Source organism: Emys orbicularis, chromosome 1, assembly GCF_028017835.1.
Source record: "Emys orbicularis isolate rEmyOrb1 chromosome 1, rEmyOrb1.hap1, whole genome shotgun sequence".
In the NCBI taxonomy this organism is placed as follows: Eukaryota; Metazoa; Chordata; order Testudines; family Emydidae; genus Emys; species Emys orbicularis.
In genome coordinates this window covers 321,775,700-321,800,801 of record NC_088683.1, presented here as the reverse complement: position 1 = coordinate 321,800,801, position 25,102 = coordinate 321,775,700, and the positions used below count along the sequence as shown (strand labels likewise).

Genomic DNA, 25,102 nt, shown 5'->3' with positions numbered 1-25,102 from the left:
GGTCTTATAATGGAAAGTGTTGAGCAACCTTAATAATAGGCAGTGCTACCAACCCTGCCTATAGTAATAATATTAGCCTTTGCACTTCTTCCAATGTATGACTTCAGTATTAAGTTTAGGTTTCTGACCACTATATTAGCGAGCACTATTATATTATTATTTTTAATTACCTATTTAATTTCCAGAAGCATGTCTTAAGAACTATACTCCGCACTTTATAATCAGACATCTTGTGGGGTTTGTGTGGGTCTTCTGTGTTTCCAGAGGATTCCGCTGTTTTTCTCCAAGTTTGAACCAAGTATGTATACATCCATTGTGAACACCTTTTTTGTTTGATTAACTTATTAATTGCCCCTAATTTAACATGAATCAGGGGTTGACTTGTTTTATAAATGTAAATTATTGTTCATCATTTTCCATTACACCATATCTGCCAAATTCATCCTTAGTGTATATCCATTGAAGTCAGTGGACATACACCGAAGATTAATTTAGATATAGGGCTAACTTCATCTCTGGTATATTTCCACTGACTTCACTGGGTATAGACTAAGGATGAATTAGGCATACATGGTATGAAGGAAAATCACAAACAGTAGTCTACATTTATATAGCACCTTTCATCTCAGAGCACTTTCACCAAGTAAGGGCTAGAGTAGGGGTGGGCAAACTATGGGCTGCGGGCCGGATCCAGCCCCTCAGGGCTTTGGATCCAGCCTGCGGGATTGCCACCCCTGTGGCACTGCGGGCCCCGCGCTGCTCCCAGAAGCGGCTGGCACCACGTCCCAGCAGCCCCTGGTGTGGGTGGGGCAGAGGGCTCCGTGTACTGCCCTCGCCTGTGGGTACCTCCCCCTGCAACTCCCATTGGCCGGGAATGGGGAACCGCGGCCAATGGGAGATTCGGGGGAGGTACCCACAGGCAAGGGCAGCACGCGGAGCCCAGGGGCCACAGAGGCGCGCCGCTGCCATCTCGAAGCTGCTCCAGGTAAGCGGCGCCGGGCTGGAGCCCAAACCCCTTCTGCACCCCACACCCCAACTCCCTGCCCTGAGCCCCCTGCCGCACCCCGCACCCCTCCTGCACCCGAACCCCCTGCCCTGAGTCCCTTCCTGCACACTGCACCCCCTCCCACACCCCACACTCCCTCCCGCACCCCAACCCCCTGCCCCAGCCCTGCATGCAATTTCCCCACCCAGATGTGGCCCTCAAGCCAAAAAGTTTGCCCATCCCTGGGCTAGAGTCCGTGGAAAGACTCTCAGGACTAGATCTATAAAACTACTTAGGTGCCACTGATATTCTCACAACCACCACTCAGCTGCTGCCTAACCCTGTAGGTGCCTAAGTTTCTACCAGTGGGTAAGCACAAAAAGGTGCCTGAGTCCTGATGCTGCACCACAGCTAACTAGCTGCTTAGAGCCCTTGTTTGTGCCTAAGCCCAATAGGATTCTCAGACTAGCATGTGTGTGTTGTATATAATACCCAATAGCCTTGTGGTTTGGGCACTCACCTAGGAGGTAGGTGACCTGGGTTCATGTCCCTACTCTACCTGATTCAGATTATGGACTTGTACCTGGGTCTTACATATTCCAAGGGAGTAACATAACCACCAGGCTATTGGGTATCCTGGCGTTGGTCTCTCTCAATCTCCCCTGTTGAAGCAGTTCTACTTAATTATTCACTGGAGCAGAGATTTGAACTGGAGTCTCCCACATCTCAGGTGAGTACTCTAGCCTCCGGTCTATAGAGTCAATCTCTCTGGCTCTGTGAGTGAATAAGTATGTATTTATACAAAGAGGAACATCTCCAACAGGAGAGATGGAGAGATTTACCCCAGGATAATCTCTCTTGTAGCTGTTCCCTTCTGTGGAAAAGTAACACAGCATCTTTAGGATAAGTAATCTGTTGCTTACTTCCCTTCTCTGATTCTAAAATACCCAGAGACCCTGGTCTAGCAGCGTTGTGTTGGGGGTACTGTTGGTCAGGGTCTAACCTTCCAGTGTAGGTGCCATGCATAACTACCTGACCTGGGTGGGAAGGGAAGTATAGCAGTGTATTTTTAGAACTGCATGAGGACGTATGTCAGACATTAGAGTACAAGCCTATTAATTGTTGTTCCGTTTGTGTAACATCTTTTCCTACAGATTTGGGATATTGTGGACCAGACCTGTTTATTTACAGCTTGTTCAAAAACCAGTGGAATTAAGGGAGAGCTCGCTGCTTGCCACTACACCCCAGGCACCAGATCACTTTGTATTGCTGCGGATACACTTGCACTTCTTCATCTAAGATTAAGGTACATGGCAAGCCCATTTGAGTTTGAGGGTTTGTGAGCCTCTTCAGCTGTTATTCAAAAGTTCAACAGATGGGACGTTTGTGTGTGTGGGAAACCTAGAGCATTTGAAATATAATTGGAGAAGTTTGCCCTCTGTGGGAACAGGATAGTGTAGATCCCTGTCCCCTCCTCAGGCTCCCACTACAACAGCTGCTGGTGCAGTGGAACTGGTAGCAGCACAGGTGGGAATTATTTGCAAAGATTCCCTTGCAAAGAGTATGGTCTAGTAGATGCAGGCAGACTAACAATGGGATGGATGTGGAGACTAAAGGCCTCCCTCTTTCTTCCCACCGCTATCAGTATCTTTAAATTAAAGTCACAGCATCGCTTTCCCCCTTCTGGAAGATGTACTGAGGAAATAGCATAGAAATGCTTAATGCCGTTGTACTTTCCCCAACCCTTGTACAGTCCGGTTGATATATGGTGCATTGCTTTGGTTTGTTTTTCCATGAGATAGGCCTCCTCCAGAGCCCCACTTGATCGTGTCTCATAAGGAGCCAGTTCTGTGCTGCAGATACAACAAAGAGTTCAGGCACGTGGTGAGCTGCTCAGAGGGATCTGTAAGTGAAAACTATACCACATAAAGACAATGTAGTTGCTGACATGACTCCATGTGTCTGTCTAATCTATTGTATGTAATCTATGCATTTTTAACACACCCATCACTAGAGCTGGTCAGAGATTTTCCGGTGAAACAGCTTTGTCAGAAAATGCTGGTTCTTCAAACCCCAAATGTTTCATGAAAGCAAGTCAGGTTTGACAAACTTTCAGTGAATCAACCTGCCTGGTTCCCTGTCAGCTTGCCTTGTGGGCTGCTGCGGAGCTATACTACATGGACTGGCCAGGGCCAGAAACTCCAGGCTTCCAGGATCCATAGCTTCAGAGCCACCCTGCCAGGCCAGGGCTTCCAGACTCACTGCCGTAGAGCCAGGAATCTGGAAGTCCTGGGAGACCTCGCTCTAGTCAGGACTCCGAATCTAGGTTCCGAGCTCCACAACAGGGAGCTTAGAAATCCTGGGGGCTCACAGGGTTTCTAGGCTCACTGCACAAAGCTGGGACCTGAGAGGCCCTGGGACAGAAGTGGGGGAACCAGCTGAACCAGGAGTCTGGAAGCCTTGGGGTCCTGGGACACATGCCAGGGTTACCCTAGAGCCACAGACCTCAAAGCCTGGGCAGCTGCTGCCTGCAGTTGGTATTCTTGTCAATCTCACTGTTGCTGTTAGTGGTGAAACTTATAGCAGCAGTGACGCTGACCACAATGTCAATTGCAGTCAGCAACTGCCAGCCTGGAGAGCATATTTTGTTTTGGAAATGTAATGTGTCAGAATCAGGTTGTTTTTTTTCTCTCCAGGATTTCTGGTTCATTGGAAACGTCAAAAATTCTGGATTCATGGAAATTTGGAATTAAATCAAGTTTGAAAATGTTGCAATTTCTCATGAACCAGAAAGCCCAAGTTTTGAGCAGCTCTACCCATTACCAGTGTAGCTAATCGCCAATCTGTAAAATATTTTAAAGGCAAGTTATGTCATCTACAGTGACTTCTTCAGAAGAACTTCACATATTTTTGAGAAGAGGCATATGTTACTTAGGGCTTGTCTTCACATACAGTGCTGCAGCTGCACCACTGTAGCACTTTAGTGAAGCTGTTACTATGCCAACAGGAGAGCTTCTCCCATCGGTGTAGTTATCCACCTCCCTGAGAGGCAGTAGCTACACCAAGGGTTAGGTCAGTATAACTGCGTTGCTCAGGGATGTGAATTTTTCACACCCCTGAGTGATGTGGTTATACCGATATAAGTTTATAGTATAGACCGGGGTCTTAGATTCCACCCCACCCCAATATGTGTCTTTCTAGAGTCGCTGTTTCTTTTTTCTCTCTCAAACACTGAGCCCTGGTCTACACTTACATCAATGGCAGCTTTTGTCAACCCAGCTCTGTAAGCATCTACATTAAATTGTAACTCCCGCCAATGTAACTCACCCACGACACCGACTTAATACTCCACCTCTGCGAGAAGCATAGTGCTTAGGTCGATATAGTTAGGACAACGCAGTGTCAGTGTAGCTTACATCGACTGTTGCTGCCTTCCAGAAGCCATCCTACAATGCCCCACACAGACAGTTAATCAGTGCAAGTGCTCCTGGTGAGTATATGCACTGCCAACACAAGGAGCATAGCGTGGACTTGCAAAAGCAATTTAATTACTGCTGTTGCTGTACATCAATGGGGGGGGAGGGATAGCTCAGTGGTTTGAGCATTAGCCTGTTAAACCCAGGGTTGTGAGTTCAATCCTTGAGTGGGCCACTTAGGGATCTGGGGCAAAATCAGCACTTGGTCCTGCTAGTGAAGGCAGGGGGCTGGACTTGATGACCTTTCAAGGTCCCTTCCAGTTCTCAGAGATAGGATATCTCCATTAATATTTAATATATTTGACTTAGGTCATCTTAATTTTGTCCTGAATAAATCTGGATACTGATAAAAGTGATGGTAATCCAGGCAGTCACGTTGACCAGTGCTATATACGTTTCTTCATGCATCTGTGCCAATCCAAGATAGGTAGATACTTGGCAGCCATCACATTGGTATCTAGGCACCTTACAAGGCTCATTTTGAGACATTGAAGATCTCAGTAAAGGAGATCAAATAACAGGCTCTCCTGATGCCTGCAGCTACACCATTCAGCTAAAAAAAAAAAAAAAAAAAAAAAAAAAAAAAGCAGTTGAGAGAGGCTGGGCAGAGGGGGGTAAAATGGAAAAATCCTGCTAGTTTTCAGACACTCCTTCAATCACTATTTGTTTGCTTGTCTTTTAAAAGGTGGTTAAAGTGTGGGATTTTGAAACAGGAAAGCATTTATTTGAGTTTAGTGGTGCTCATGGAGGTGCTGCAATAACCTGTTTGACCTTTGATGTCAGTGGAAGAAGGTATGTTTCTTTTTATGTTTATTTGAAGATATATATAATTGTTGACACATGTGGGAAATATATTGAATTTTAATCCCATTTTAGGTTAATTACAGGAGGAAGAGATGGATGCTTGAAAATATGGAATTACAACAATGGACATTGTTTGAATACTTTGAAAAGGGGTAAACAGCATGTTGAAAAATATTTGAAAGACTGGAAAAATATGATTTAAAGTATTGAAAAGAATAAATGTTTGGTTTATTTTTCCCTACAGAAGACAAATGTGCTGAAGTCTGTGACTGCACCTACGTGGAGGTGAACAGAAGCAGGTCAGATCTTTCACAGCTTGGTGTGAACCTTGAGCTAGGGAGTGATATATTTTGTGGGAATTTATACTGCAGATGCTAGCTCTTTTCTGTAGAAAGTGATTCCTTTGTGACATTGCTGGAGCATTGGTCAGAGCTGTGCCACAGAAAGAACTACAACCTCTGAAAAAATAAACACAGTGGAAATAAACAGACTTGGACAGCTATACAAAGCAGGTTACATTCTTTGATGAGTGCCTATAGAGCCTTTAATAGAGCACTAGCCTGTAAGTGCGGGGGCAGCCAGCACATCTGTTGATGGGGCATGGCACAGGGGTTGCTGAGAGTTGTAGTCACCAGACAAAGCCCACAAGGAAAGGGGTCAGCTGACTAAGCAACATGTGACTGTATGCTGGGGATTACATAATGGAATGCCCTTGGCTCAGTCTGGAGAAGATGAGGGTTTATGTAAAACCCTGAGGGAAGTCACTTCATGGTAATCTGGCAGGAGGCCCATTGAGGATAGCCAGGAAAGGCAACTCAAGGAGGAGGTTGTGTCCTGTCTCTTCCCTGCTTGCTGAAAGCTTCAAAGGCCTCTGGTGGTTGGGACCAAGTATTTTGAGATACTTTGCTCTTGTTTTGAATCCTCCAGTGATGATAAAGCCAGCCCAGAAGAAAAGGGTATGACCCAAACTGAAGTTTTGGCTTTATTTTACCTTCCCTGGCTAGTGAAGCTGCTTGCTGGCTTACAGATCCCTAGTTCTCTGAGACAGATGCTGTTGCTCTGCTACTCAGTACACAGTGCTCCCATGTTGTTATCATTTGTGTTACAATAGCATGTGGAAGCCAGGACCCCAGTTGTGTTAGCCACTGTAGAAACATAATGAAAAACACAATATTGGCCTAATAGGTGCTATCATTCCATGAAGGCAGTTCTCAGTGGATTATTTCATTAATTTTGGCAAGCTGCGTGTAACTTTCCCATTTCCTTGATGTTTAAAACAGTAATATTTAAAAACCATCTCTCTTTAAAAAAAATTACTAGTATATAAAATCAAACAGAACACTGAACACTTTATTAAATCTTCTTGTAGGTATATCATAGCTGTTGGATGGGATAGAAGAATAAGCATGTATTTTGTAAGTGAAAAATATATATCTAAAAGGACTTGGTATTAATATAAAATTATTATTATTTTAAAATGAACTCTTAAATTTTGTATTTATTGCTTCTCATTCGAAGTGAAAAGGGGGGGAAAAAGTCTGTTTACAGTCACTGATGTATTAACCATTTCTGTTTTGGGCTAAGACTAAAAATGTTGTCCAACACTCAACCTCCTCCACTTAAAGGTAGGACATGTAAAACTTGATCTCACTCTCTGTAGGTTGCCTAAGGTTCTGTGCCCAGTAAACAAACAAAATTTCAAGGACATGATCCTGCAGAGACATAATAACATGGGTAACTTATTGCACTGAGGGTGAAGTCCTAGTCCCATTGACTTCAATGGCAAAACACTGCCTGACTTCACTGGGGTCAGGATTTCACCCTGAGAGTAGTTCCATTGAATTCCACGTGGCCACTCAGCACATAAAGTTGGGCTCACATGTAAATCTTTGCAGGATCATGGCCTGGACATTTTGTCTGTTTTCTGAATTCAGTACCTTAGGCAACCTGCAGGAGCAAGTAAATGCAAAATTACATTTGACAGTCATCAGTGAGCCATCCAGTTGCCCATCATCAAACACATGGCCAAATCAAAGAGCCTTTAGCAAGCAGTGCTGTTACATTTACTGCTATTAATATGCAATGCATGTTTATTATAATATTTAGCCAGATTTTAATTAAAAAATTAACTTAAATAGACATTGGAAACATGCTGTTCTCAAGCCTTTCGGTTTGTTACCTATTGTTTCTAGCAATATGAAGGGCCTTGTCTGTTCACTTTTGTGTCAGTGGGAATTACTTGCGTTTTAAAGCCATTTGCCTTTTGCACATGTGAGTTCAACTTCTTTTGAGCTGTACGTACATACCTAGTAGAAGAACATAACCCTGTTGGCTGAGAAAATGCTGAAAATACACCAACTTCTCTTTTATCTATGTTGTTTGGAACAGGACTCTGCAGACGACCTTCATCACTTTCAGAAACCTCAGCCCTATTGGCAGGATGATATAGTAAGAATCCATCTTGATTCTGTATTACAAATAAAGTTCTTTTAAAAAAATAAGTCAGATGTTATTTAACACAAAGCTGGATAAATAATTGAACACAAACAAACAATTAGACTTTAGTAATGAGCAGTTATTTGAATTCTTACCAACATATAATTCTAGATAGATAACTTTCACACCTGAGTTTTGAGCAGATTAGAGAGGAACAAGGTAAGTGTCATGCAGGTTGGAAAGGAGGAGGAAAAGGAGATGTAGTAATTGAAGCATGAAATGATCGAGGTCTGAACAGGAGCTTTTTATGTTGGGAATGGAGAAGAATAGCTGATTTTGCAGAAGTTTTGGAATGAAAACCAGCAGAATTAGATGGCCACTTCAGTGTGAAGAGGAGAGAGGAGTCAAAAACTGACATTACGGCTGTGAGGCTAGGAGGATGGTGGGGCTGTGGACATAAAGGAGAGGGAGAGAGTGAGAAGAAGGTGATGCTGGAGGAAAGGGAGGAGGGTGGTTTGAGCATTGGCCTGCTACACCTAGGGTTGTGAGTTCAATCCTTGAGGGGGCCACTTAGGGATCTAGAGTGAAAATCAGTATTTGGTCCTGCTAGTAAAGGCAGGGGGCTGAACTCATATGACCTTTCAAGATCCCTTCCAGTTCTGTGAGATAGGTATATCTCCATATATTATTATAATAAAGACAACAAGTTCATTTTTTGACTGGTTGAGTATCTTGAGGCTTCAGTGAGACATCCAGCAGAAGATGTCAGAGAGACGGACACAGTCTGAACTGAGGATGGGGGGAGATCTGTGTCACCAGCAGAGAGAGAGAAGGTGGTAATAATTAAAGCTGTGTGAGTTGTAGACCCTGATGGGATGGGATGAGGAAAAGCATTGGCAAATGAGATGTATGGTCCAAAAGACACTAATCTCAGTTGTTTTAAATTTCTCACCTGATACTATGTAGGAGATTAGGCTGGAGAGATGACATAGGTTCTTGTGTGTGAGCTGCAAGAGCCAGGGAAAGTCTGTGCCTAGGTCCCTTTCTCTTGCTGAACAAAGGGAAAGGAGCAGCGGTGTTTCTTTTATGTCATCCTTTTTTCATTTAGAGCAGTGGCCACAAGGAGGATATTCTGTGTATTGCTCTGTGTCCACCTACTCTTCTTGCCACCTCCAGTTATGATGGTGAAATTATCGTTTGGAATATGATCTCAGGACACATATACCGCAAACTTCACACATCTTTTCCCACTCACTGTGCTGGCACAGAAGGTAAGTACTGACTAGGGAAACTACAGGGAAAACAATTCCTAAACAGTTTCCAGCTTAACCCTTCATTCAAAATCTTTTTTGGAGAGATGTGGACCTTGCATGTTACAGCAAACTATACTATTAGGAGGACACTTATTAAATTCAGTAGAACAGGGAGACAGCATGGTAACTGTACATCATATAAAATTATTGCAATGTAGGGCACGGGAGCAGTGCCGTACCATTGGTTTAATTAAAGCTGTTATCTCTAATGTAATGAGCAAATCAAATAGTTTGTAGTAAATATCAAGAACAAAGGATGAAGTTGATTATATTTGTTTTCTTGGTGTGTTTGGGGGGTATATATACACATATACATGAATAATTATTTGTATTACAGTAGTGCCTGCCTAAAGGCTCCAAATGAGACATTGTGCTATGTGTGCTGTGTACGTACACACACACACACACACAGTGAGAAACAGTCCCTGCCTTGACCAGCTTATATTCTAAATAGACAACCCAAAGAAAGGTTTATTATGCTCATTTTATAGCTGGGGAAACTGAGGCACAGAGTGACTAAATGACTTGCCCAAGGTAAGGCAGGGAGTTTGTGGCAGAGTAGAGAATTGAACCCAGACCTTCAGAGTCCATCTAGTGCCTTAGCTGCAAGGCCATCTCTTTCTTTAAGCATTACAACTGAATGAACAATTGTCCTTTGGTTACATGCTTAAGAGTATAATAGTATTTACAAGTTCCTTCTTCTGGAAATATTGGTCCAGGTCCTCAGACCATGCTCTGTCTCCTTAGCTCTGCAGAGCAGCAAAGGGGATGGAAAGCTGCCCTAATAGGGCATCTGGAGATTCCCTGGGCATGGTGGAATTCCTGATTGGCGTAATTCAGTAGTTCACAAACTTCACTTCACTGTGACCCCCTTCTGACAACCAAAGTTATTATATGACCCCAGGAGGGGGGGCCAAAGCCTGAGCCCACCCGAGCCCCGCTGCTCCCGGTGGGGGGTGGGTAAAGCCAAAGCCCGAGCCCCACCGCTCCACCGCTTGGGGCCGAAGCCCAAGGATTTCAGCCCTAGGCAGGGGGCCTGTAACTTGAGCCTTGGCGCCCAGGGCTGAAGCCCTTAGGCTTTGGCTTCGGCCCCGAGCGGTGGGGCTTGGGCTTTGACTTTAGCCCCGAACCCCAGCAAGTCTAAGCCAGCCCTAGAGACCCCATTAAAACAGGGTTGCAACCCACTTTGGGGTCCCGACTCACAGTTTGAGAACTGCTGGCATAACTTGGTCTTCCTCAGTGTAAGAGGTGCATTGGGAGGTATCGGGGGGGGGGGCATGATTACCATGCCTTTCATTCCAATGGTCCTCAACGGCCCGTTGGCCCCTAGCAGGCTATTACTGGTAAGAGTCAGACGTCCTTTCAGCAGTTCCGTGGGACCTGACTATGGAACTGGTGCCGAGAAGCAGCTCCACATCACTTTCTGCCCCATCTTGACTGTCCTTGGGATCGGTCAGGCTGACACTGAGCTCCCCTATGCTGGAGTTCGGGGCACATGTATCCTTTAGTCCCATGGTAACAGGGTCAGAATTTGGCCCCAAATTGATATTCCAGTGGTTGGCCTGGCCTGTGGAAATGACCCAACTTCCCCATCAGGTTCAGCCCTGTGTACATAAGAATGGTACAGAACCATTTTCTGTCATGGCTCTTTATCTAGGTTCTTGTACCATACACACCACTGGTGTCCTGCCTTAGCATGTTACATGCTCTGCAATACTATACATTATCTTCCTAAGGTACACATATATTAATACAGCAGTGATGAGGCACATTTCCAAATGCCTTCACTCTGAAGAAATGCAAGTGTGCTGCTATACACCTACAGACGTTTTCTTATTGTGTACTAAAATTCTGAGCATTCCTAGAAGTAGAAAATATTTTGAAAAATTTTCATAGTAATTATAAAGGAATTGCTGTCGAAGAAAAAAGGCATTCTTGCCAAAAACATAATTTGTACTTTCTTCCTTTCACCATCTCATCACTAGCATCCAGATATTTTGTTGATCTAAGGTTGCGTTAACTGAAAAACTACTAACACAAGGAGGGGTGGAACTTTTTAGGTGTTAAAAGAAATCTATGTAACAATTGCTTTAATTTATCATAATTAAAAATTGCGCAACATATTTTATTATTAATAAAATATTTATTATCCTTTTATTTATTTGTACTGTGGTAGTACATATGAGCCCTCGTCATGGACCAGGAATTCATTGTGCTAGGCATTGTACAAACACAGAACAAAAAGATGCTCCCTGCTTGAACCAAAGAGTTTACAGTCTACGTAAATTTCACTCAGAATGCCCACACTCTCTGACGACAAACAGTGGCTGTCATTGCACATGGTAAAAACTAGAGCTGGGTAGAGAACAGAAATTCCAGTTCATGGAGGATTTTGAGATTTCTAAATTTTGTGTTCATTCTGAATTGGAACAAAACCTGAAAATTAAATGCTCCAGGAAAGAAAATTTCGATTAAAAAATTCTTTTCAAATTTATCCAAATATTTTGTTTCAACAAAATCAAAACATTTTATTTCAGTGTTGACTTTTGACTTTATTATATTATATTTTATAATGTATAATACAGAATTTTTAAAAATTCAAAATGGAAAGTCATTTTAAAAGGAAAGATCAAAATGTTTTGTTCAGAAAAAGCTGAAATGTCTTTTTTGAACTATTTCCCCCCTTTCTCTGAAATTTCATGAAAAACATGATTTTGCAAAGCATTTTTATTTAAACTGAACTGTGTTTTTCCCAAGGAAAACTGTTCTGTTGAAGTTTTAGTAAAAATCATCAGTGCTGGTATACACCTCTACCTCGATATAACACTGTCCTTGGGAGCCAAAAAATCTTACCGCTAAGTGAAACCGCGTTATATTGAACTTGCTTTGATCCACCGGAGTGTGCAGCTCCGCCCCCCCCGGAGCACTGCTTTACCGCGTTATAGCCGAATTCGTGTTATATCGGGTCACGGTATATCGGAGTAGAGGTGTATTTGTCATCAACACATAGAGAGGTTTAGTATATCTTAAAAGCAAGTATAGATGATAAATAATGAGTTGTGCATTATGCCTACTTAGAGAGCAGTAGGAATTTAATTGTTATAATCTAAATATGGTGGAAAATAATACCCTGATCTCTGGAAAACCTGCTGCTACAATATAATTCTATTTTAACATTTTGGTTTTATCCTTCACTAGAGAACAATTAAGTTGTGTTCAAGATTTAAGCAGGCTTAGAATGAACAAATCAATCTTGTTCTTCTTTTTCCTTCCCAAGCTGTAGACACAAGTATTACTCAACTCGTATTTCTGAGGACTCGCGCAGTGAAATTTGAATCAACAGCAGCCTCTCTTATTTCCAATGGGCCTCAAGGTAGGAGTTAATAACGCTAGCGTTTACTACAATATGTTGCATCTCTAAGAAATAGGATTTTAAAAAAATGATTCATGCTACTAAATTGATTTTAAAAACTCCAGACGATTATGGTTTTTCCAGAAAAAGAGCATTAAACAATTCTTACCTTCTTTGGGACCATGACTAATTGCCGCCTTTGAGCCAACCCAGTTCCCACAACACCTTGCACTCTGGAAACCAACTTCCAGCCAAGAAGAAATGAACAGCTTTCCCTTCAGAGCCCATCAACAGCTCATTCCTTAAACCTGCATAATCTTTCTAAGGCTACATCTACACTATGAGTGGGAGGTGTGATTCCCCTGCTTGCATACACATATTCACACTAGCTTGAGGAGAGTTTGTGCAAGCATAAATAGTAGTGTGGGTGGCCACAGAGCATGGGCAGTGGCAGCAAGGCTTAGCCACGCCAGGTATGTACCCAGGGGGTTCAGGAGGGCTTCTATTCAGCACAGCTAAACTGTGTTTCCACTGCTGCTGTCCCCGCTACTGCAGCTACTTTACTATTTGCACTTGCACTAGTTCTCATCCAAGCTAGTGCGAATATGTGTATGCAAGCATGGGAATCGCACTCCCAGCATGTACTCTAGGTATAGCCTAAGATACAGCCTTTCCTATCCATCCATACAGCTAAAACTCTCATCAAGGTTCTCATCATCTTGTCTCAATTAAAGCAACATCCTTCTCTCTGGCCTTGACAAGTGCAATCTTGCCCTGCTCAGATCCATTCAAAATGCTGCTTCAAAGGTAATTTCCTAGCACATCGCTGTGATCACGTCACTCCTCTTTGCTTTCCTCCACTAGCCCCCGCTTCTCTATTGCATCAAACATAATCTGCTTGCATTCACTTCCAAGGCCCTTCACAGTCTGTCCCCACATTGCCTGTCACCTCTCATTTACTATTGAGATATCAGCTCCCACCTCTGATTGGCCCATGGGAGAACTTTGATTGCCCACTTGCTGAATTTTCAAATAATCACCTTTGTGCTTTCCTCATGGTGCTCCTCACACTTAGGAGAAGTTCCCTGTAAACATCTGCAAAGCTACATTCTCCAAAACCCTCCTTTGTCATGATGCCTACAAAAATGTTGACAACGATTAGGCCACTGATGTGCTGAGACCACAGCCTGTCATGTTGACCAATATTGTCTCATTGGTTCCTTGTACTCCTCTGTCTGTATCGGTCTCTTGTCCCTTGTCTTATTATAAGCTCTTTAGGGCAGGGACTGGGTATCTGTTCTGTGTTTGTACAGTTCTTAGCACAATGGGATCCTGGTACTTGACTTGGGCTCCTGAGTGCTACGATAATACAAATAATTAATAACTAATTACTGTTGTGTTATGCAGCACAACCTCTGGGACCTTAGCAGTGATCCCATAAGCTGCCAGTAGGCTGCCCCAGAATAGAATTTAGGGCTACTCTACGGCAGGATTCTCTAACCATTTTTGTACCACTTGGATTGATGCTTCCTCTTGTTTTTGCAATCACATTACATCCCTGTAGCAACTACAGCAATTGTTTACATGGAAAACTGATATGGGAAAGTACTTACACTTGTAAGCAGAGTCAGGATGAGCTCTACCCTGACATCTGGTGGTGAATTATGGCGAGTGTGGAAAAGAACTCCAGGGGCTGATCTTGTTTGCATAGGCACACCCACTCGCCTGGCATGAAACACAGCAACTGAAAGTGGTTACTTTGGCTGGTGTGGGATCCCCAGTTTCTCTATTATTGGGGCAGGAAGAATAAAGTTTTGTTACCCTGATTCTGTGAATCAAGGCCAGTGGAACTGTTGTATGACAGAAGGACTGAGTGAGTCCTTCACCATTACCTAAGTAGCACTTGCTTGACAAGGGGCATGGGTTACAAAACCCAGTGAATTGAAAGAGGATGGGGACAGGTATTTGCACCTGATGGTATGGGCCCCCCTCTGAGGGTTTGAAACACCAATTGCACCATCTCCTCTCTCCACTGTTGAATGTCAGAGCGAACTTTGATTCCCTTAGGAGTCTAGTTACAGGCTGCTGAGCTGAATTCACTTTGGGCCAATGGTGCACCAGCACTGGGGCTCCCCTACTATACTATGAGCTGAAATCGCTAAGAGCTGAAATCACAAAAGAGCTGAAGTTACTAAGAGCTGAGATCACTGAGTGCTGTGTTAACTAGTGGGGGAGCCTGAAGCTATATTGCTCAGCAGTTGGCGGAGCAATTTGTGGGGACGACTGGAGGAGCAGTGAGCGGCGTGGAGCCTTGCGGGGCCGGTTGGAGTGGCCCAAGGAACGGCGAGTGGAGCTGTTTGCGGGGACGGCTGGAACGGCTCACAGGTCGGTGAGCGGAGTGGAGCGGAACAGCTTGTAGAGCGGAGCAGTTCGTGGGATGGCAGGAAAGTGGACTGGCTCGTGGTAAAGGCTGCAGCAGAACCCCCACGGAGAAACAGATGGCTGGCCAGCCTCGGATCACGTAAGGTGCCCCTTAACACCCTGCATGCCCCCCCTTTTACTCTGGGGCTGCACTGACCAGGGACAGAGACTTTGGGGGTTGTTGGACTTTGGGTGGTTGCTGGACCCAAGAGACTTTGGGGGTGTTGGACTTTGGGGACTCTGGGTGATTTTTGGGTTGCTGGATTCAAGAACCAAAGGGAAAGGACACAGCCCAATTTGCTGGGGTGGGTTTTGCTCATGGTTTGTGTTATGAATCCTGTTTGTGGTGTTTTTCCAATTTTATGCTGATGTCGTTTACCTCATGTTATTAAACATTTTCTGCTACACTCAGACTCCGTGCTTGCGAGAGGGGAAGTATTGCCTCTTAGAGGTACCCAGGGGGGTGGTATGTAATTGTCCCAGGTCACTGGGTGGGGGCTCGAGCCGGTTTTGCATTGTGTTATTGAAACGGAACCCCTAGATACAGAACCCGGCCCTTGTTGCTGCCAACTTAGATGGGCAGAAGGGTTACACACTGAATTGAAAGAAGCTAAAAATACATTATAGCTAGAAATGAGGAGGCAGAACCAGCACTGCGTGAATGGCTAGCTCACTGTAGATCAAGTGCCCTGTAGGGGAGAGACCTCGATATTGATAATAAATTTATTATGACTTTTTTCATTAGTCATTACAAACTTGTTTGTATCTTTTCTGAACATTAAGATATAGCTACGCGCATGTTATAGCTAGGATGCTTGGAAATATAACAATACAGTATACTCCTGATTATCTGAATAGCATGGGGGACACACGGATTTTATCCACATAATTGGGAGTTGGGATAATTTAGAAGGCAGGACAGGGAGCCCTCTGCAGCGCCACTGTCATGGCCCTGCTCACCCACAATTCTGGATGCCTGTGCAGTAGCGATCAGTTGAACGAGTTGGGTTATGAAACAAAAGTTCAGCAGGAAAGAAGTAACCCTCTTTCTGTGAGCTTGCTGAAAAGTCTGTATTATTTCTGGGCCACCACCTGCAGCACTGTCCTGCCAAAGGATGTCTCTGCAGAAGATAGAAGATCCACCTAGGGTGACCAGATGTCCCGATTTTATAGGGACAGTCCCGATTTTTGGATCTTTTTCTTATATAGGTTCCTATTACCCCCCACCTCCTGTCCCGATTTTTCACACTTGCTGTCTGGTCACCCTAGATCCACCTTATAGTGCCCAATGAAGCTGTTAGGTGTAGACCAGGGTGGCTCATCTTTTTCTTTCTGAGGCTCCTCCAACATGCTATAAAAACTCCACAGCCCACCTGTGCCACAACAACTGTTTTTCTGCATATAAAAGCCAGGGTGGCATTAGGGGGAAGCAAGCAGGACAATTGCATGGGTCCCTGCGAATCTAAGCTGCTCAGGCTTTGGCTTCAGCCCTGGGTGCTGCGGTCAGGGCAGCGTGGGCTTTCTGCCCTGGGACCCAATGAGTCTAATGCCAGCTCTGTTTAGTGGACCCCCTGAAACCTGCTTGTGGACCCCCAGGGGGCCTTGGACCCCTGGTTGAGAACTGCTGGCATAGACCAAGTGGCTGCTTTGCAAATTTCCGAAGTGGGCGCACTTGCTCGTTCCACCCGTGAGGTTGCTAAGGATCTTGTGGAGTGCGCTTTGATCCATAGGTGCTGGTGCTGGGGGTGCTGCCGCACCCCCTGGCTTGAAGTAGTTTCCATCACATACAAGGTTTACAGTTTGGTTCAATGGCTCTCAGCACCCCCGCTATACAGATTGTTCCAGCACCCTGTCTTGATCCTTTCTGGGACAGGAGCCTCTGATGATTTGTAGGCTTCCACAATATGTAGTCTAATCCACCTAGTGATGGAGGACTTGGAAGCTCTGAGTCCCTGGCATTTTGGTGGAAGAACACAAATAGGGAACCTGATCTTTTCATGGATTCTGTACACTCAAGAGATTTTCAATGCTTTTCTGACATCTAATCCGTGCCACTCCTTTTCAGTTGGATGCTGTGGTTTTGGACAGAACAAAGGCAGCACAACCTCTTGGGAAGTGTGGAATTTACCTTAGGAAGAAGGGATTTTGCTGTCCTGAGCACCACCCTGTCTTCATAGAACATGCAGTACAGCTCCTGAATGGGTAAGGCTGCCAGCTCCGACACTCACCTGGCGGATGTGACAGCTACTAAGAAACGAGTCTATGGATAAATAAAAGGCCAATACGGAAGTCAGAGGCTCAGAGGGACGATTTGTCATGTCAAAGGTCCCGTTTTAGGAAAAGTGGCCTGACTACTACTGTGGCTAATTGGACTGCTAGAAGGACTCTGGCTACCTGTGGATTGTCTGCCAGGGAGCCCAAGGATCCTGGAAATACCATGCTATTAAGAGCAGACACCTGACATGCAATGGTCCTGGGCTGCAAGCCTCTCTCTATGCCGCCTTCGAGAAAGTTCAGAATGATTGGAATTTCTGGACTTCTGGGATTTGTATTGTACTCTTGACACCAGTTGTTGAATCTGGACCAGATAGAGGAGTATGCTTTTAGTATTGATATTCTCGTAGACAAAAACAGTATCTTAATGATTCTGGAGGACAGACTGAGACCTTCTAGAGCTTCCCTCTCAAAAGCAGGCTATTAGCTGAAGCTGTTTCAGGTCCGGATGAAGCAGAGGACCTTGTTGAAAGGATGCCCAGTTTCCATGGAAGCTGGAGTGAAGGCTCCAGTTTCAGCTGTCACAGCTAAGAGCCAAGGTCTCCTCTGCCAATGAGGAGTTATCAGTGTTACCGTTGCCTATTCTTGTTTTAGTTTCTGGACCACTTTCCCCAGTAGTGGAAAGGGTGGAACTGTGTAAAGTAGGCCCTGTGGTCAACTATGCAATAAGACATATGTCCACGTGGATCTGTGGCCTGCCTCCTTTGTGAACTGTTTTGGCCTCTTTACATTCTTATCATTCACAGGTTGGTTAAAGGGAGGCTGAATGATGAGATTGAAAACCTCCTGATTTCAGGCACCATTCAGCATTATTGATCTTGTGCCTGCTGAGCCAGTTTGGATTTTGGTTCAAGTCCCCTTTGATGTGGCTCTCTGAGGAAAATGAGGAACCATTCCACCCTCCTCATTATTTCTGTTACATCCGTGTGTAGTGCTGGACTCGTTTCCCCTTGGTTGTTTAAATATGTGACCACAGTCCTATCGTCTGATTGAAGCAGGACATGGTTCCTCCTTGGAGGGGGCTGGAACCTTCACAGAGCTAGCTTGGCAGCTTTAGGAGGTTTACGCTGTGAGCCTTTTCCTCCTGGCTCCAGGGTCCTGGGCTGTTTGAGTCTCCAAATGAGCTCCCTGCCCTCCAGGCTGGCGTCGGTTGTGAGGATTAAAGGATCTGGAAGCCAGATGGGACGTGCCTTGGTGGACATAGTTGTGGGCGGACCACCATTGTAAGGAGTTGAACACCTGTGTTGGAACCTGTATTTGATCTTTCATGTGTTCCAGGGAGTTGTCCCACACCGTTAGTATGAAGGATTGAAGACTTCTGATGTGTGATTGTACCTGTGGAGTGATCGCTGTGCTTGAGACCAGGAGTCCTAGCAGTTGGAAGCATAATGCTATGGTTGATCTCCTGCAGCTCTGGATAAAGAAAATAAATTCTCGGATTGATGGGTAGATCTTTGCTACCGAGGTGTCTATTTCTGGTTTATTCTGGTGGATGGAACCAGAGAAAAAACAGTTACCTACCTGTCAGTGTTCTTCGAGATGTGATGTAGACATGTGTTTCATGTGGATGTGTGCATGCCCTGTGCACCAGAGCCAGAGAACTTTACCTAGCAATACCCATGGGGCGGCACTCACATCCTGCAGCCATAGTCCCTCCCTGGCTGTATAAGGGTGCACCACCCGAAACCCCTCAGTTCCTTCACACTGAATGTCAGAAGTACAGACTCTGATGCAGAGGGGACAAAGGGTGGGGCACAGAATACATGTCTGTGTAACCCTTCTGCCTGTCCGAGTTGGCAGCAACAAGGGCCAGGTTCAGTATCTAGGGGTTCCGTTTCAATAACACAATGCAAAACTGGCTTGAGCCCCCACCCAGTGACCTGGGACAATTACATACCACCCCACTGGGCACCTCTAAGAGGCAATACTTCCCCTCTCGCAAGCATGGAGTCTGAGTGTAGCAAAATCCCTTTAATAAAGGAGGGAAACAATGTGGCATTATGTTGGGGAAACATCACAAACAGGATTCATAACACAAACCATGAGCAAAAGACCCACCCCCAAGTAAGTTTGGCAGTGTCCTTTTCCCCTCAAGGTCTTAAGTCCAGCAACCCGAAAAATCAACCAAAAGTCTCTGTCCCTGCTCAGTGCAGCCCCAGAGTTCAAAAGTTTATCTGCAGAGTTTTACCTCCCAGCCTGGGTGGAAATGGGGAGGGGGGGGGGGGGCGCGGCGCAGCGGTGTTAAGGGGCACCTTACATGCTTTGAGGCCGACTGCCCCGCCTCACTGTGGGGTTCTGCTGCAGCCTTCATAGAATCATAGAATATCAGGGTTGGAAGGGACCTCAGGAGGTCATCTAGTCCAACCCCCTGCTCAAAGCAGGACCAATTCCCAACTAAATCATCCCAGCCAGGGCTTTGTCAAGCCTGACCTTAAAAACCTCTAAGGAAGGAGATTCCACCACCTCCCTAGGTAACCCATTCCAGTGCTTCACCACCCTCCTAGTGAAAAAGTTTTTCCTAATATCCAACCTAAACCTCTCCAACTGCAACTTGAGACCATTACTCCTTGTTCTGTCATCAGGTACCACTGAGAACAGTCTAGATCCATCCTCTTTGGAACCCCCTTTCAGGTAGTTGAAAGCAGCTATCAAATCCCCCCTCATTCTTCTCTTCTTCAGACTAAACAATCCCAGTTCCCTCAGCCTCTCCTCATAAGTCACATGCTCCAGCCCCCTAATCATTTTTGTTGCCCTCCGCTGGACTCTTTCCAATTTTTCCACATCCTTCTTGTAGTGTGGGGCCCAAAACTGGACACAGTACTCCAGATGAGGCCTCACCAATGTCGAATAGAGGGGAATGATCACATCCCTCGATCTGCTGGCAATGCCCCTACTTATACAGCCCAGAATGCCGTTAGCCTTCTTGGCAACAAGGGCACACTGTTGACTCATATCCAGCTTCTCGTCCACTGTAACCCGTAGGTCCTTTTCTGCAGAACTGCTTCCTAGCCATTCGGTCCCTAGTCTGTAACAGTGCATGGGATTCTTCTGTCCTAAGTGCAGGACTCTGCACTTGTCCTTGTTGAACCTCATCAGGTTTCTTTTGGCCCAATCCTCTAATTTGTCTAGGTCCCTCTGTATCCTGTCCCTACCCTCCAGCGTATCTACCACTCCTCCCAGTTTAGTGTCATCTGCAAACTTGCTGAGAGTGCAGTCCACGCCATCCTCCAGATCATTAATGAAGATATTGAACAAAACCGGCCCCAGGACCGACCCCTGGGGCACTCCACTTGAAACCGGCTGCCAACTAGACATAGTTGATCACTACCCGTTGAGCCCGACGATCTAGCCAGCTTTCTATCCACCTTATAGTCCATTCATCCAGCCCATACTTCTTTAACTTGCTGGCAAGAATACTGTGGGAGACTGTATCAAAAGCTTTGCTAAAGTCAAGGAATAACACATCCACTGCTTTTCCCTCATCCACAGACCCAGTTATCTCCTCATAGAAGGCAATTAGGTTAGTCAGGCATGACTTGCCCTTGGTGAATCCATGCTAACTGTTCCTGATCACTTTCCTCTCCTCTAAGTGCTTCAGAATTGATTTCTTGTGGACCTGCTCCATGATTTTTCCAGGGACTGAGGTGAGGCTGACTGGCCTGTAGTTCCCCGGATCCTCCTTCTTCCCTTTTTTAAAGATGGGCACTACATTAGCCTTTTTCCAGTCATCCGGGACCTCCCCCGATCGCCATGAGTTTTCAAAGATAATGGCCAATGGCTCTGCAATCACATCCGTCAACTCCTTTAGCACCCTCGGATGCAGCGCATCCGGCCCCATGGACTTGTGCTCGTCCAGTTTTTCTAAATAGTCCCAAACCACTTTTTTCTCCACAGAGGGCTGGTCACCTTCTCCCCATACTGTGCTGCCCAGTGCAGCAGTCTGGGAGCTGACCTTGTTTGTGAAGACAGAGGCAAAAAAATCATTGAGTACATTAGCTTTTTCCACATCCTCCGTTACTAGGTTGCCTCCCTCATTCAGTAAGGGGCCCACACTTTCCTTGACTTTCTTCTTGTTGCTAACATACCTGAAGAAACCCTTCTTGTTACTCTTAACATCTCTTGCTAGCTGCAACTCCAAGTGTGATTTGGCCTTCCTGATTTCACTCCTGCGTGCCTGAGCAATATTTTTATACTCCTCCCTGGTCATTTGTCCAATCTTCCACTTCTTGTAAGCTTCTTTTTTGCGTTTAAGGTCAGCAAGGATTTCACTGTTAAGCCAAGCTGGTCGCCTGCCATATTTACTGTTCTTTCCACACATTGGGATGTTTTTTTCCTGCAACCTCAATAAGGATTCTTTAAAATACAGCCAGCTCTCATGGACTCCTTTGCCCCTCATGTTATTCTCCCAGGGGATCCTGCCCATCAGTTCCCTGAGGGAGTCAAAGTCTGCTTTTCTGAAGTCCAGGTCCGTATTCTGCTGCTCTCCTTTCTTCCTTGTATCAGGATCCTGAACTCGACCATCTCATGGTCACTGCCTCCCAGGTTCCCATCCACTTTTGCTTCCCCTACTAATTCTTCCCAGTTTGTGAGCAGCAGGTCTAGAAGAGCTCTGCCCCTAGTTGGTTCCTCCAGCACTTGCACCAGGAAATTGTCCCCTACACTTTCCAAAAACTTCCTGGATTGTCTGTGCACCGCTGTATTGCTCTCCCAGCAGATATCAGGGTGATTAAAGTCTCCCTGCGAGAGAACCAGGGCCTGCGATCTAGTAACTTCTGCTAGTTGCCGGAAGAAAGCCTCGTCCACCTCATCCCCCTGGTCTGGTGGTCTATAGCAGACTCCCACCACAACATCACCCTTGTTGCTCACACGTCTAAACTTAATCCAGAGAGACTCAGGTTTTTCTGCAGTTTCATACTGGAGCTCTGAGCAGTCATACTCCTCTCTTACATACAATGCAACTCCCCCACCTTTTCTGCCCTGCCTGTCCTTCCTGAACAGTTTATATCCATCCATGACAGTACTCCAGTCATATGAGTTATCCCACCAAGTCTCTGTTATTCCAATGACATCATAGTTCCTTGACTGTGCCAGGACTTCCAGTTCTCCCTGCTTGTTTCCCAGGCTTCTTGCATTTGTGTATAGGCACTTTTGATAACTCGCTGATTGTCCCACTTTCTCAGTCTGAGACAGGAGTCCTCCCCTCTTGCACTCTCCTGCTTGTGCTTCCTCCACTTACCTCAGGGCTTTGGTCTCCTTCCCCCGGTGAACCTAGTTTAAAGTTCATCACAAGCTGCTCCGCTGTACCAGCCATCCCACGAGCCACTCCAGCCATCCTGCAAACTGCTCTGCTCCACCAGCCACCCTACAAACATGCTCTGCTCCGCCAGCCACTCAGCAATATAGCTTCAGGGCCCCCCAGCAATTTTAGCTCTTTAGTGATTTCAGCTTGTAGTAGGGGAGCCCCAGTACTGGTGCACTATTGGCCCAAAGTGAATTCAGCTCAGCAGTCTGTAACTAGACTCCTAATGGAATCAAAACTAGCTCTGATATTCCACAGTGGAGAGAGGAGGTGGTACAATTGGTGTTTCCAGCCCACAAAGGGGGCCCATACCATCAGGTGCGGTGCCCCCCAACCTCTCTCAATTTACTGGGTTTTGGAACCCATGTCCCTTGTCTAGCGAGTGCTACTTAGTTGATGGCGAGTCTCTCTGTCATAAAACAGTTCCACTGTCCTTGATTCACATAATCAGGGTAACAACACTTTATTCTTCCTGCCCCAATAACAGAGAAACTGGGGATCCCGCAGCAGCCAAAGTGACCATTTGGGCTGCTGTGGGCTCATGCTAGGCGGGGTGGGTGTGCCTATGCAAACAAGATCAGCCCCTGAAGTTCTTTTCCACAGCTCGCCACAATTCACCACCAGATGTCAGGGTAGAGCTCATCCTGATTCTGCTTACATCTGCATGACATTTTGAAGAACAATAATGACAGGTAGGTAACTTTTTTCTTCTTTGAGTAGATGGAGTCTTGTATTCCCTGTGGGTGACTCGCAAGCAGTACTCGCAGGAGGTGGGCTCGTAGTCTATTTAAAAGACTGCAGGATTGCCTTCTCAAAGTTTGCATCTGATCTGGATGCCACCATAATGGCATAGTGGTTTGCAAAAGTTATGCACAGAGGACCAAGTGGCCACCCTGCAAATATCATTTAGAAATGTGGATGTTGCCTGAACGCTCTTAGATTGAGCTCATATCTGTAGAGGAGGTGTAGCCTGGGCTACTTTAAATGCTATCATGATACAGGAAATTATCTACCTGGACATTGTGTGTGAAGACACTGCTTGGTCCTTCATTTGGGTTGCCTGTGAACAAACAGATCAGGTGAGGAACGGAAAGGTTCAGTTCTATCCAGCTAAAAAGCTAAATATCTCCTGACATCCAAAGTGTGAAGATGCTGCTCCTCTGTGGTTGAATGTGGCTTAGGGAAGAACACTGATAGATATATAACTGGGTTCAAGTGAAACTGGGAAATCACCTCAGATAAAAAATTAGGGTGTGGCTGCACAGTTATTTTGTCTTTGGAAAACTGCGTGTAAGGAGGATCTGCCATCAATGCCTGCAACTCTCATACTCTCCTTGCTACAAGGAAGGCAGTTTTCTGACATGGAAGGGGAAAAGAAGAAATTGTCAGAGGCTTGAACAGAGGTCCCGTAAGACATGCTAAAACAGTATTAAGATCTGCAGAAGAACCAACTCTTTAACCATCGGGTGGAGATGAGTGACTTCTTTCAAGAACCTCACTGCCATGGAGTTCAAAAACACTGACTTCCCACAGGTGGATGAAATGCAGAAATCTCTGCCAGATGGACTCTCAGTGAACTAAGTGCAAGATCAGAAGACTGAGGGCAAGTCTACACTACTGTGCTACATTCGCACAGCTGCACCAATGCAGCTGCGCTGCTGTAGCATGTCTGGTGAAGACGCGCTATGCCGACTGGAGAGCGTCTCCCGCCAACATAGCATGGTGTCGACACCGCTTTAAGTTGATGTAACTTACATCACTCGGGGGGTGTAGTTGGAGTGCACTGATTATTTCCTACTAGGTGAGATTTGGACTGGGAGATTCTTGAGGAGTTTGCTGGTGAGGGAGATTGACTGGTGTGGCAGGGAGCTAACAGCCTAATTTCTAGCAAAGCTCACGCTTGCTGAGGCAGAAAGTTGTAAACAGAGACTCTGGGTGTCCCCCGCAGCCTGTTACACCCTTGCAGCCCCACAGTCCAGGGACCAACAGTGGTTCATGGACCCAAGTTTGTGAACCTCTGCATCCAGCAGTCAAATTCCTACATTTTTGTATTCCTGTCAAAATAGACTTCTGTTTCATTGCTATTAATAAACATTTTCACTGTTTGCTTTTTTCCAGGTTCTGTCAACTTCTGGAGTCTGTTCAGTGGAATCCCCCTTACAGCAAGCTTCATACCTGTAAGTTTGAGCGATGAATTCCAGAGGGCTAAGCTGTGTAGGACTGAGTGAAGCACGCTTCTTACAGTTCAAAGATACACTCCGTATGGGGGAGGAGGGGAAACATTATTGCTTTGCTTTGTTTAATTATGGTAAGTACACATCTGCTCGTTTAGATTTATTATGAGCATTCATATGTTGTAGTTTATTTCCATTATAATCAATATAGTATTATCATGCTGCATGAATTATTAGCTAACAACACAGCCTACATTAATGTCTGTCTCAGTCTAGAGTGAAATCCCACATCAGCAGTATTGCTGTCACTGCGGACGATTCCTTTATTTATGCAGCAGACGATGTTGGATATGTGTATGTCTACAGCATCAAGGACTATGCCCTTCAGGACCCAGAGCGAGAACCACCAAAATGTGTGTCTTGTGGATTGGGTTTTTATATATTAAATATTTTTGTATTTATATTTTTATATGCAAGTATAAAACATATTTTGGAACATATGTGATCTGGGGGAAAAGGGTTTAAAAAACAAAGTCCTTCTCATGATCTGTGTCTACTTATACTTCTA

At 45.3% G+C, this 25,102-nt stretch overlaps 1 protein-coding gene across 1 annotated transcript in view; it reads left to right on the top strand.

The window, feature by feature from the left end:
• Positions 1 to 25,102, top strand: part of LOC135873081 (WD repeat-containing protein 64-like) — a 75,259-nt gene that overhangs the window by 45,191 nt on the left and 4,966 nt on the right. The window contains exons 15-25 of the mRNA XM_065397552.1: positions 2,140 to 2,291; positions 2,788 to 2,890; positions 5,147 to 5,253; positions 5,338 to 5,417; positions 5,510 to 5,564; positions 6,635 to 6,680; positions 7,654 to 7,713; positions 8,810 to 8,972; positions 12,292 to 12,387; positions 24,479 to 24,537; positions 24,806 to 24,947. Coding sequence (XP_065253624.1) covers positions 2,140 to 2,291; positions 2,788 to 2,890; positions 5,147 to 5,253; positions 5,338 to 5,417; positions 5,510 to 5,564; positions 6,635 to 6,680; positions 7,654 to 7,713; positions 8,810 to 8,972; positions 12,292 to 12,387; positions 24,479 to 24,537; positions 24,806 to 24,947 — 1,063 coding nt within the window. The remainder of the gene's footprint in view (positions 1 to 2,139; positions 2,292 to 2,787; positions 2,891 to 5,146; positions 5,254 to 5,337; positions 5,418 to 5,509; positions 5,565 to 6,634; positions 6,681 to 7,653; positions 7,714 to 8,809; positions 8,973 to 12,291; positions 12,388 to 24,478; positions 24,538 to 24,805; positions 24,948 to 25,102) is intronic.